The sequence below is a fragment of the Schistocerca nitens genome, chromosome 3 (genome assembly GCF_023898315.1).
Source record: "Schistocerca nitens isolate TAMUIC-IGC-003100 chromosome 3, iqSchNite1.1, whole genome shotgun sequence".
Taxonomy (NCBI): Eukaryota; Metazoa; Arthropoda; class Insecta; order Orthoptera; family Acrididae; genus Schistocerca; species Schistocerca nitens.
Window position 1 is genome coordinate 806,061,575 of NC_064616.1, and position 13,705 is coordinate 806,075,279.

Here is a 13,705-nt window from a genome sequence, read left to right on the forward strand (position 1 = left end):
CAAAAAGTATAAAGTCTAGTGAAGACAATACACAGTTTTGGAAAACCATGAAGTCTTATTTGCTGTGTAATTGTTTTTATCCTCTGAAAGAATACATAGAACAGTAAATATGCCATAGCACATGATTTAATCAGTGGAGCAAATCTTGTAAAAACCTGTTTAAGAGTGTTGTAATCTACTCAATGTAAATACTAATATATTTTGTTAGACACTGTAGCAGACATGTGCAACAAAAGATGTGAACCAAATAAATAAATAAAAAGTAAATAAATGTCCTTGCCAAGAGTCATGCTCTAAAATAAATGAGATTAAGTTGGATCCCAGCAAGTGAGTTGTAACACTTTATTGATAATATGTATTTCACGTATTTGATAAGCAGCAGTTGCTTATTTTTACCATGGATATTTGCATGAACAACATTCTGATGTCATCTTATATGAATTTATCACCTCCCCCCTCCACCCTCCCCCCTCCCTCCTCCCACCCCCAATTACAAGTGCCAAATTGGATCAGGAAAGAAGCTGTTGCTCACAGTGTAGTTTATATTGAATTCATGATAAGAATTCCTCACATCTTTACATCTAAACTTGATTTAATTTATTTTGTAATTACTTTTCATTCTCTTTTCATTCTACTGGAGTCCTACAGGTGCTTTGTTGTTCTCACTGGGAAATTTTGTAAGTAATGTGTGTTACGATCAATCGTGCCATTAGAGGATTTTTCACTGTGGAAAATGAACTTGGAAAGATCAGATTCATAAATAAAGTAGTGAATAAGATTGTTGAATTTTATTTCAATGCACTTATTTAATACAATATATTTTACACACAAGTACAGTAACAAATATTTGGTATGACTTGGTAAACATTAATGCTAATTATCAAAGAAAGAAAAATTAAATGATTATCACAGTAACTGACTTAAGTTAAATATGTTCATAAGAACTTAAATATTACTAAAAATACAGTTCATCAGTTGCATGTAAGATACACAATATTTAAATATGACATGCATATTTTTGAGATCAGTCAGCATGAACAAAGGCCAGAAGTTTGTTCTAACAAATGGTAAAATCTAAATGAATAATTTCTATAAAATTTGCTTTTGGAACTAATTTCATAACTTTCTTGTGTTGTGTGAGATGCATTATAAGTAATGGGAGCTGTTACGCTTTACCGTGATATATATGCACACAGAGTTAGTGCAACAGCATTAAGTATCTCCATTTTCCTATTACTCTAATCATACTCTGCGCCAATTGTAATACTCATCTCATTTGAAACAATCAGTGTCTTGTGGTACCATCGATTGGTGTCGAGGATAACTGAAACAGAGGAAAAAAGTAGAATTATGGATACTGACAGTACTTTCATATAGAAAAGTATGGATATGCTTCTGTCCGTTATATGAAGAGTAATGTTTCTGAATTTTTTCATGTGAAAACTCTTAAAGCTTTTTAAATAAAATAAACATTATTCACATTCTGCATGTTTATACTTAATGTCTGTACATTTTCAGCCCTCTGCTGCTAGAGAGCTCCACACTGTAGTGTATAACATGGCGGTGTGTAACTTAATGTGTGCGTGAGAAACAGCGTGCTGTAATCAAGTTTTGAATTTGAAGAAATTGTCCACACATGGAGCACACACTCCTTCAGCATGTTACTCGCAGACCTCATACGAGTGCTGTGACATGTGCAACAATCTGACCTTGGTCCCATCCAATTTGTGTCTGTTCCCAAAATTTAAACACCATCTTCAAGGATTTCACTTTGACTCGAATGACCTCAATGTTTATGGGATGTTGAACTGTAGTCTTCCTTTTTGCTTCACTCTGAAAGTGATGAAGCAGTGCAAGCAGAGGCAAGACTGAGGCTCCATCAACAAACTCAAAAGTTTTACAGAGTTGTTGGGACAAATGTGTTTGTCGTCAGGGTGACTATACTGAGAAATAAACATGTAGACATGCAGAATAGAGATATAGAATGTTAATAATGTTCGTTTTATTTAAAGAGCTATTAAGACTTTTCACACAAGAAATTCAGAGGCATTACTTTTCAGCATCCCTTCATACATCACTTCGGTTCATTTTCCTGTGATTAAAGGTTGCCTGTAGCAATATGCGTCAGTATGCCATTGTGTTGTGTCCTAACTTAAGGGAAAGTGAAAATGTGAAGAGCATTGTCACACAATATGAATTCAACTGGGGGAGGGGGGGGGGGGAGGGAGGGGAACAAAGTGTTAGTAATATCTGCATACGTATGCATAAAGAACCATTACATACCAACAATGATGAGACTGGAAAAAGAGAGAAAAAGAGGTTAGGAAGACTACAGAAAGAGGTTAGGAAGTGACTGACACTGCTATATTTAAAGAGTATTTCCTTCATTATTTCTGATATACTGGCACTGTTCATAATCAAAATAACTCTGAAAGAAATGGAAAAATCCCACATTTTAGTTTTGTGAACTTTATGTTCATAGAGAACATTGGTTAAAAGCTGATTATTAGTGTGTTGATGATGTACCCTAATGATCCTCGAGTAATTTATTACTGCAGAAAAAAACCTTAGAAGACTCTTCAGCTGAAATACCATAGTTATTAAGGGGTTTTCCAGGAAGTTGTCATAGATGCTGTTGTAAATAGATGTTTACAGTGACTATTTATGATTAAGAAACAAACATAATTTTGAAATAACACAGCACTAAATACAAAAACTGCAAAAGTAATAAAAGTTCACACGCTGATAATGACAGTCACTTATGATGTTAAACACTAGAAAAATAATTAAAACAACCACCATCCAATGATGTCAGTAGGCATCACACTAAGAAACACACATGAAACCTTTTTTGAGGAAGGAAATGTGTGTGTGTGTGTGTGTGTGTGTGTGTGTGTGTGTGTGTGTGTGTGTTTGACAAGTCCATATGCCTACACTAAAATTACTCGTACTTATATAAATTTTGTATAATTCCTGAATTAGTTATATGAATTAATGAGTTAACACAAAACACATCTTGCAACCTGTAATACATCACATACATTTTTAATTAACTGATTGTGGGCAACCCAATTACAGCACTGACGTGCTTTGCTGTGGTCAGCAAAATAACTTTTATTTGCATCCATATTTACATTCACGTTCGTAATATGCTGTATGAGAGAAAGCGAAGGCACACCTATTATTTAGATTAGTGGTGCAACTCACTTTATGGTATTTCAGTATTTGGCTTTTGGATGTGACCAATGTAAGTCAATGATACTAATTGTTCATGACTAATGGAATGAATTGATTCATTTCTTAGAGTGCTGCCATGTATGTAGTTGGGCAATGTACATAAAATTTAACATAATGTTGAAACATTCATATACTACTGTGATTTTGCCCTTCTAGGCTAACACTGTGATGCAAATAACATTTCGTATTTACCTAGAAATTTTACTGTTATTTATGTACACTTTTCTCTAAAACTTCAGATATATTACAGGAAATAGTCATCAGCATATAGTTATCAGCCATGTGGTCTTTCTCGCCCTTTTCCAACACAGGAAAGACTTTATATGAATTCAGTAACTGGGTACAGGTGCTTGTTTATAAGGATGAGTTGTGTAAATGCGTTATTGGTGGTGTTACATTTGGCGCACACTATTTCGAAATTATAAGTTAACGAGATGGTGCAGTGGTCAATACAATGGACTTGCATGTACAAGAATTGGGATTCAGATCCCTCTCAGACATCCTAAACGGATTTTCCTGTGGTTTCCTTACATCACTTGCAATCAATAACAGGATAATTTCTTTTAAAAGGCCACAGCTGATTTCTTCTCTGATCTGTATCCAATTTGAAACTGCAACTTATCTCTAATGTTTTTATAGTGTACAAGACATTAACCCATGCTCTTACTTTAATAGAACAAGCACAGGAGTGCTATGCATCCTTGCCGAGTACTATTATTTCAGTTCTCTTAATACTTTTTCAACCTCTTATCTGGCGATAGATTTCGAAATTATAAGTTAGCATAAGTTCTGTAATGCCAGTAAATAAATTATTTACTAGGTTTGGCAGCATCATAGAAGTATTTACACTACTGGCCATTAAAATTGCTACACCACAAAGATGACGTTCTACAGACACGAAATTTAACCGACAGGGCGAAGATGCTATGATATGCAAATGATTAGCTTTTCAGAGCATTCACACAAGGCTGGCGCTGGTGGCGATACCTACAATGTGCTGACATGAGGAAAGTTTCCAACCGATATCTCATACACAAACAGCAGTTGACCAGCGTTGCCTGATGAAATGTTGTTGTGATGCCTTGTGTAAGGAGGAGAATTGCCTACCATCACATTTCTGACTTTGATAAAGGTTGAATTGTAGCCTATCGCAATTGCGGTTTATCATATCACAACATTGCTGCTTGCGTTGGGTGAGATCCAATGACTGTTAGCAGAATATGGAATCAGTGAGTTCAGGAGTGTAATACGGAATGCCATGCTGGATCCCAACGGCCTCATATCACTAGCAGTCGAGATGACAGGCATCTTATCCACGTGCAGCCACGTCTCGATCCCTGAGTCAACAGATGGGGACATTTGCAAGACAACAACCATCTGCACGAACAGTTCGATCATGTTTGCAGCAGCATGGACTATCAGCTCAGAGGCCATGGCTGTGGTTAGCCTTAATGCTGCATCACAGACAGGAGCACCTACGATGGTGTACTCATCGACAAACCTGGGTGCACAAATGGCAAAACGTCAGTTTTTCAGATGAATCCAGGTTCTGTTTACAGCATCATGATGGTCGCATCCGTGTTTGGCGACATCGTGGTGAACGCACATTGGAAGCGTGTATTCGTCATCACCATACTGGCGTATCACCCGGCATGATGGTATGGGGTGCCATTGGTTACACGTCTCAGTCACCTCTTGTTCACATTGACAGCACTTTGTACAGTGGACATTACATTTCAGATGTGTTACGACCTGTGGCTCTACCCTTCATTTGATCCCTGCGAAACCCTACATTTGAGCAGGATAATGCACGACCGCATCTTGCATGTCCTGTACGGGTATTTCTGGGTACAGAAAATGTTCGACTGCTGCCCTGGCCAGCACATTGTCCAGATCTCTCACCAACTGAAAACGTTTGGTCAATGGTGGCCGATTAACTCGCTCTTCACAATATGCCAGTCACTACTCCTGATGAACTGTGGTATCGTGTTGAAGCTGCATGGGCAGGTGTACCTGTTCACACCATCCTAGCTCTGTTTGACTCAATGCCCAGGCGTATCAAGGCCGTTATTACGGCCAGAGGTGGTTGTTCTGGGTACTGATTTCTCAGGATCTATGCACCCAAATTGCGTGAAAATGTAAATACATGTCAGTTCTAGTATAATACATTTGTCCAATTAATAACTGTTTATCATCTTCATTTCTTCTTGATGTAGCAATTTTAATGGCCAGTAGTGTACCTTGGGTTGATGTAACAGTAGTATATATCTTATTACTACTATAAATTCGTATTCTTTTCTGCATCCACAAGACTTTGTTTGCTGTCATGTAAACATTGTTAGGCATTCTTTTATTCAGAACATGAGATGAGGAGATAATAAGAAAGACAATAGTGTACATCTGATGTAAGAAAAAATGAAATAACACTTATGTTAGGTAGATATTGCATCCTATTGGTCAAAGTGCCAGGTTGTACCATTGCAAAGAAGAGAGAAATCACACAAGATCTCTTTATTCTGTCTGTGTTTGTATGTACTCCGTTGTTGTCATTTGCTAATAGGACTCTCATTGCTTCCTATTATGCAGGTAAGAGTCCTTCAATGTAAAGGGTGTACCACTTATGGCAAAATAAGGTTATGATCAGGAAATGAACAGAGATGGAACTGCTCCCATAGTGTAAGAAGTATTGTTATAAGCTGAGAAGAATCATTAAGACTTAAAACAGCTAACTTTTATTTCTAAAATTAAATAGTATATTATGAATCAGTATCTATCAAGTAAAGTATTCTCTGCGCTAGCCATGTAGAGAGAACTGGAATTGCCTATGCAATCTCATCTGTTAGTTACGTGCCCCTCCTCCCCCTTCTCCAACTCCCCCCCCCCCTCCCCACACACACACACTCTTATGTAGTCAAATAAGAGTTGAATAGATAATACTATATAATGTTCAGTGGTGGTAAAATCTTTGTCGTGGGGAAATTGTAGAGGGAAGTGACACAGACACTGAAAAGCAGAACAATGGTAAACACACAGGACCTAATAGCTGGTTAAGAAACTGGTTAGTGAAGTAGGTTTATGACTCTGGTTCAAAAGGGTGTGGGTAGCTCAAATGACTCACAATCGGGAGGATGACATTTCAAACTCTCATCTGGCCATCCAGATTTAGTTTTTCCGTGATTTCCCTAAGTTGCTCCATCCAAATGCCAGGATGCTTCCTTTCAAAGAGCATGGCCGATTTCCTTTCCCATCACTGACACAATCCAAGCTTGTGCTCCATATCTAATGACCTCGATGTCAATGTGGGACGTTAAACCCAATATTCCATCCTTCCTTCCAAAAGAGTGGAGATTGCTTCATTTGAGGCATTGAAACCAGCATCATTGAAGCTCAACCAACCTCTATATCCTCCATCTTCCATTTATACTCCCAGATGTTTTTCTCCCAACACTCCTCCTAGTGGTTCACACACCTGCTCCTGCATTCATATAAATGTTCCACACACTAAAAATCTCCCACTTAATCAATTCCTGTCACATTTCCCTTACACTCCTTGCTTATCCCCAACCTCCCCATTACCCCATGCTTCTCTCTCTCTCTCTCCCCCTCCCCCTCCTCCCTCCTCCATCTCCCTCTCCCTCTCCCTCTCCCCATCCCCCTCCCCCCTCTCTCCCCCTCCCCCCCTCTCCGGCTCCACCTCCCTCCCTCACCATCCACACTCACAGTAGAACATGAATGTCTTAGTAGGAAGAACATGGAATGTTAATATACATGGAGATTCATTAACAGACATTGAAATTTCAGGTGTTCATAGTGAAACACAATGAGCCCACTATTCACATGATGTCAGATACCTTGTAAATAGTGTGACTGACAAAGCTTGTTCAACAGGGAACTGTGTAGATGTCTAGTTTTATGACATGATTTCAGTCTGCTGACAAGTTTTGAAACCAGTGACAAATTTCGTCAAATGGACAATTCTACATTTTTTTTCTAACTTTAATATGTTTTTGCTGTAGGATTAATGAACCACAATTTATCATTTATTTCATACAAATATCTGAGAGTAAAAGTGGGTGAGGACTTGTAATCGAATGATCACAGTAGAAGTTTAACAGAGAGAAAAGAAAATGCAAAGAATTTATGCACTGCTATTTAGAAATGGCAACCCATCTATAAAATATCTTTCTAGAATATGTGCATGATCTGTATTAGAATATTTCTTCTACACCATATGTGGAATGCATACAAGGTTGTAGTATCAGCATTTGACATATGCAGATAATGACACTGTGGCTCCTCACTGATTGAAAAGTCTGAACTGCCAGATTGTAACAACAACAACGTTGCCCTATTGTACATATAATAATTTTTTCTTCTGATTTTCGATAAATTAGTGTAATCGATGTTCTGATTTCATTTCTATTTTTTTTTTTATTTTTATTTTTTTTTCATGTCATTGTGTTAAGAAAACTGTAAACAAATTTCAATGTGAATATTAATGTTTATGTCAAATTTCAAACAATATTGTAATAGAATTGAAGTGTAACAAATGTTGAATCTATTGTAACATGTTTAAAATTGTAATTGTGCGTCTGGTCCATACGTAGGCAATGTGTTAGGATATGTAGAACGCAAAACCTCTGGTGAATACCCTGTCTGCAGGGGAGCGATAAAAGGTGGATGGCAGGTGAGCGCGGGAAAATGCACACGGGCGCTGCACGGCATAACGGGCTCAGCAGTAGTAGTCGGAGTTGGGCATTGGTCTGAGCCACACGTTCTGGATCAAGGAGGCTCTCCTGGAAGATGTAGTTTCATTGAGCCTCGGATGTGCTGTCCCGACGCCTATACAGCATGGCAAAATTCCTTAGGCACTAAATGGAAAAGAATTGCGACGCTAAGAAGCAAAGTGCCGATACATCAAGAGCCAATGCTGTGATTGTATGTGTGCCCTGTGCCTCGCCATCTCGCCGCCCGTCAACCGCCGCATCGATACGAACAGGTTGAAACTTTTAGTACTGTATTCGTGTGGACCAGTGTTACTTTGTTCCATACTGTTCAATAACAACTTAAATTTTACCAGAACTGTCCTATCATTTAATTATCCTCACTACTAACCTAGACAGGGTCCTTTCCACATGTTGTGCAATCCGAGTGTCCCGAGATGAAGATTCAAAGTTTATATTAATAATAATTACCTGCAGACCTAGCTATGTTAGAATGATGTTTAAGGAACTTTGTTGTTAATGAAATAATAGACGAATAACATAGGTCTGACAAAGTTGGAAGATAATTTTGAAATTGAATTAGTAATGAAGTTTAATTATTTTGAGGCAGATATAATGGTATTTTAAATGAGCAGGAAATAAGATAAAAAGAGTAGTTATTCATATATTGGAAATCTTGAGTGCTTAATGCTTTCAATAGTTAATAGTTTCAATACAGTGATCATAACAGTTTCAGCCCCCCCCCCCCCTTTTTTTATTCATTTGAGTTCTGAAGTGTTCTAAACTGATTAGACCAGTAAAGTTAAAGCCAATATAAAACCCAAAATTTATCGGTGTTTTACATTTATCAAAATTGACATTGTGTGTGTGTTTCGAAAGTGCTATTTCTAGGGTAACCTATGCCCGATTTTAATCAGTTCAATAGACAGTATGAAGTTTGGTAGTAAACATTATAGTGTAATGTTGTGTATTTATGGTTTATCCATTTGGTACAGAAAGTGAAATTATCAGTTCAGTAGATTTTCTGGTTCGAAAATTTACCATATTAAGCAGTGTTACTACGTGTTGTTATGCTCGAACGTACATCAACTTGTACAGGGAAGAAACTCAGTTAATGCCTAATTAGGCTGGCGACCGTATTATTAACAAATTGGTAACATCTTCTGTGTTGTTTCTTGTCTGTCCTGACGTGTAGTTGCATTTCGGACTTGCTTGACGTATCATTGTTATTACTGAGTGGGTGTAAGTCTGATTTGCCTCCATTCATGTACACGCGGTCAATGTCTATACAAAAAATCCTTTCTCTTAAGGTGAAGCCCGTAAACTTACTATAGTACAGGCTTTAAGGAGTAGCGTGCGCCCGAGCGTCGTGTTACAAGATGACTGAATATTATGTCGGGAAAGCTCTTCACACTAGTTTGAAGATTGTCTTACTATCAGAGCAGTTGCAAAAAATGTTCAGATGTGTGTGAATGTAAGGGATGAAACTGCTGAGGTCATTGGTCCACAGACTTACACACTACTTAAACTTACTTATGGTAAGAACAATACACACACCCATGCATGAGGGAGGACTGGCACCTCCGACGGGAGGGGCTGTACAATCCGTGACACGGCGCCTCTAACTGCGCGGCCACTGCATGTGGCGAGTGAGAGTCTAGTAACAGGGTTAGTTGCCAGAAGCATCCAGTTCAACTAAAACTTGAGACGCAAGTTGCCGAAGTGGCGTCAACTCAAAAGACTCACACCAGGCGAATGGTCTACCCGATGGGAGGCCCTAGCCATATGACATATCTATCGACTAAAACAGCATCAGTCCTATACTAGTGATTTCCAGTGTTTACACTAGGCCTTTATGAATGAGGGCAAGAAATGAGATTTATTGAAAAGGAAGGCAATGCATAGTAAGTCTAGTTGCAGTCGAAACAGCTACTTGCGAGGAATGATATTACACCTTTCATAAAACAATTTCTCTGGAAGAGCACTCATTAGAATCTTCAACGAAACCTAAGGAGCCACATAAACAAAAAGATACACTTCTAATATCACTACTAGGAATGGGAAAGGGGAAGTGGTTGCATATAAAGAACACAGAGTTAAGGTTAGGTTCTGCCAGAAACATCTTAAGTTTCATCAAGCAATTCAAGAGATGATTAATAAAACTATGTTGCATTAAGTGTAGATTCATTGTTTGTGGAGGCTTTAATGATTATTTTCTGTGAGACACCACCGAACAAGGGTTAAAATACAACAGCCACTGGAAAAACTAAATAAGGTTCTATATTTGTGAAACTACTAGCAATTATTTGACTTTGATGGTTGGAGTTAACAATAAAACATTATAACTACATTTTAAGTGAAAAGTTCGTTTGTACAGTATCATAACCAGAGACATTGCCCTGATGTATAAGAAGGGTAAAAGAACAGACTTTCAAAATTACAGACGAATATCCCTGCTTCTGTTTACTGCAGAATCCTTGATCATATTCTCAGTTTGAATATAATAAATTTTCTTGAGACTGAGAAGCTTATGTCCACGAATCAACATGGTTTTAGAAAGCATTGCCAGTGAAAAACTGAGCTTGCCTTTTTCTCACATGATATACTAGGAACTATGGATGAAGGGCAACAGGCAGATTCCATATTTCTAGATTTCTGGAAAGCATTTGACACAATGTCCCATTGCAGGGTGTTAACGAAGGTATAAGCACATGGAATAAATACACAGATATGTGAGTGCCTCGAATACTTCTTTAAAAATGGAACCCACCATGTTGTTCTCGATGACAAGTGTTCATCAGAGACAAGGATTATGTCAGGAGTGCCCCAAGGGAGGTGTGATGGAACTGCTATTGTTCTCTATATACATAAATGATTTGGCAGACAGGGAGGGCAGCAGTTTGCAGTTGTTTGCTGATGATGCAGTAGTGTACAGTAAGATGCCAAAGTTGAGTGACTGTAGGAAGATACAAGACAACTTGGACAAAATTCCAAGTTGGTGTGATGAATGGCAGCTAGCCATAAATGTGGGAAAACGTAACTTAATGTGGATGAGTAGGAAGATCAAACCTGTAATGTCTGGATAAAGTATTACCAGTGTTCTGATTCACACAGTCAAGTCATTTAAATATCTGGGTGTAATGTTGCAAAGAGATGTGAGGTGGTACGAGGATCTGAGAACTATTGTAGGGAAGGCGAATGGTCAACTTCAGTTTATTGGGATACTTTTAGGAAAGAGTAGTCACCTGTGAAGGAGACTGCATATATGACTCTGGTGCGACCTATTCTTGAGTACTGCTCGAGTGTTTGGGATCCGTACCAGATCAGATTGATGGAAGACATCGAACATTCAGAGGCGGGCTGCTAGATTTGTTACCAATAGGTTCAAACAACACATAAGTGTTACAGAGATGCTTCAGGAACTCAAATGGGAATCTCTGGCAGGAAGTTGATGTCCTTTTCGAAAAACACTATCGAAAAAATTTGGAGAACTGGCATTTGAAGCTGACTGCTGAACGATTTTACTGCAGCCAACATATATCATGCAATAGGACCATGAAGATAAGATACAAGAAATTAGGGCTCATGTGGAGGCATATAGACAGTCATTTTTCCCTTGCTCGATTTGCGAGTAGAACAGGAAAGGAAATGACAAGTAGTGGTACAGGGTACCCTCGGCCACACACTTACGGTGGCTTGTGGAGTATCTATGTGGATATAGATATATGTGGTTCAGACCGGTGTTCTGTTTCCTCATGTAAAGGTCTCTAAAAGTTGTCATCAGTCATAAAGCTAGAAATCAGGAGTCCCTACAAGTTCGAAAGAAAATGAAATTCATGTATCGGTATATGATGATTAATCTTCTTACAACCTATCTGAGCATATTTTTTACTTTTAATGTGTTATCGAATGAAATATAAACTTCATGTCATCTGACCAAACTGGGTGAGTTTCATTTGATAAGGGCACCACGGTTCCTCACAAGTTTGACAGTCTCATAATGACGTAGAACCTAGAAATCAGTTATGCATTACATCTACATGATTACTCTCCAGTTCACAATTAAGTGCCTTGCAGAGTGTTCATTCAACCACTTTCAAGCTATTTTTCTACAGTTCCACTCTTGAACAGCGTTCGGAAGAAACAAACACTTAAATCTTCCCATGCAAGCTCTGATTTCTATTATTTTATTATTATGATCATTTTGCTCTATGCAGATGGAGGACAACAACATATTTTCGCATCTGGAGAAGAGAGTTGGTGACTGAAATTTCATAACAAAATCCTATTGCAACAAAAAACGCCTTTGTTTTAACGATTTCCTCCCCAGTTCGTGTGTCATATCGATGGCACTCGCCCCCTGTTTCGCGATAATACAAAATGAGCTGCCCTTCTTTGAAATTTTTCAGTGTCCTCTGTCCATACTATCTGATGCAGATCCCCCACCGTGCAGCAGTACTCTAGGAAAGGACAGCCAAGTGTAGTGTAGGCAGTATCTTTAGCAGATCTGTTGCATTTTCTATGTGTCTAGCAGTGAATTACAGTCTTTGGTTCGCTTTTCCCGCAATATATCTAGCTAGTGACGGCTTGTCGGCGTTAGTCTTGGCTAGCCATTCAGCAGCAGCCGGCCAAGACACTAGCAGCCATAAGGAAGTAACTGATGTGACATTTTACGATTTCCTAACAAGGAGCGAATTGTATAGTTTCATCTGTGCTTTGGTAGTTTAGTTTCTTGAGTTTCTGCGTGTCACTTTAATATTTAATAGACACAGTTCTCGCTTTTTCGTTTGCGTCGGAAAGTAAACCGATTTTGTGATATACAACTTCCTAGTCAGGAGCGAATTATTTAGTCTCATCTGTGGGCTTTGAAAGTTAAGTTTTTGAATCTATGCGTGTTAATCTGAATTACTGGACACAGTTCTTGCGTTTTCCTCTGTGTCCATAGTAGAGCTCGATAGTGCGTGTCGATTGTCCTTATTTGTCTGTGTAGTGTAGTTTTCCGCGGTCTTTAACACGGATAGGCACTGTGATGGCTGTGTGTGGATGCGAGCAGAGTTGGTGACACTTCACCCTTAGCTCCAAGCTGTGATGGATTCGATTACACAGCTTGAAGCTGCAGTGGACTGACATCACTGTTGTGGGCCGGCAGTGCGGATCCAACGGACGTTCAACACATCTGAGTCCGCCGATCGGCCCACACCGGTGACCGGACCAGTTACTCCTCGCACTAAGGTTGACCACTCACCCGTGGTTGAGCGGGAGGTCGTCTCAGGGTGTAGCAGACGGCGAAAGACTTCCCAGGGCATTCGGGAGGACGACGGTTTAATCCCGCCTCCGGTCATCCTGATTTAGGTTTTCCGTGATTTCCCTAAATCGCTCCAGGCAAATGCCGGGATGGTTCCTTTGAAAGGGCACGGCCGACTTCCTTTCCCATCCTTCCCTAATCCGATGAGACCGATGACCTCGCTGTTTGGTCTCTTCCCCCCAAACAACCAAACCAACTTCCCAGAGGGCCGCACGTAAGTCCTCTCTGGTTAGTCTGACAAACAGGTTCTAGTTGCTGTGTGTGGCCGACACTGTCCCTCACCCAAATGCAGTCGCTTGTCCAGTTTCAGAGGGAACCTCTCAACCTTCAAGATCCAGGCAACTACAGAGGATGGGATTATTGATAGTTGGGAGCACCAATGCTAGGCGCGTTTTGGGGCCCCTTAGGAACATGGCTGCCAAGGAGGGGAAGAAAGCCA

General features: G+C 39.3%; 1 protein-coding gene across 1 annotated transcript in view; it reads right to left on the reverse strand.

Annotated features, from left to right (window-relative positions):
* Positions 1-858: 858 nt before the first annotated feature.
* Positions 859-13,705, reverse strand: part of LOC126249433 (uncharacterized) — a 619,638-nt gene continuing 606,791 nt past the window's right edge. The window contains exon 6 of the mRNA XM_049951086.1: positions 859-1,324. Coding sequence (XP_049807043.1) covers positions 1,239-1,324 — 86 coding nt within the window. The 3' untranslated portion in view covers positions 859-1,238. The remainder of the gene's footprint in view (positions 1,325-13,705) is intronic.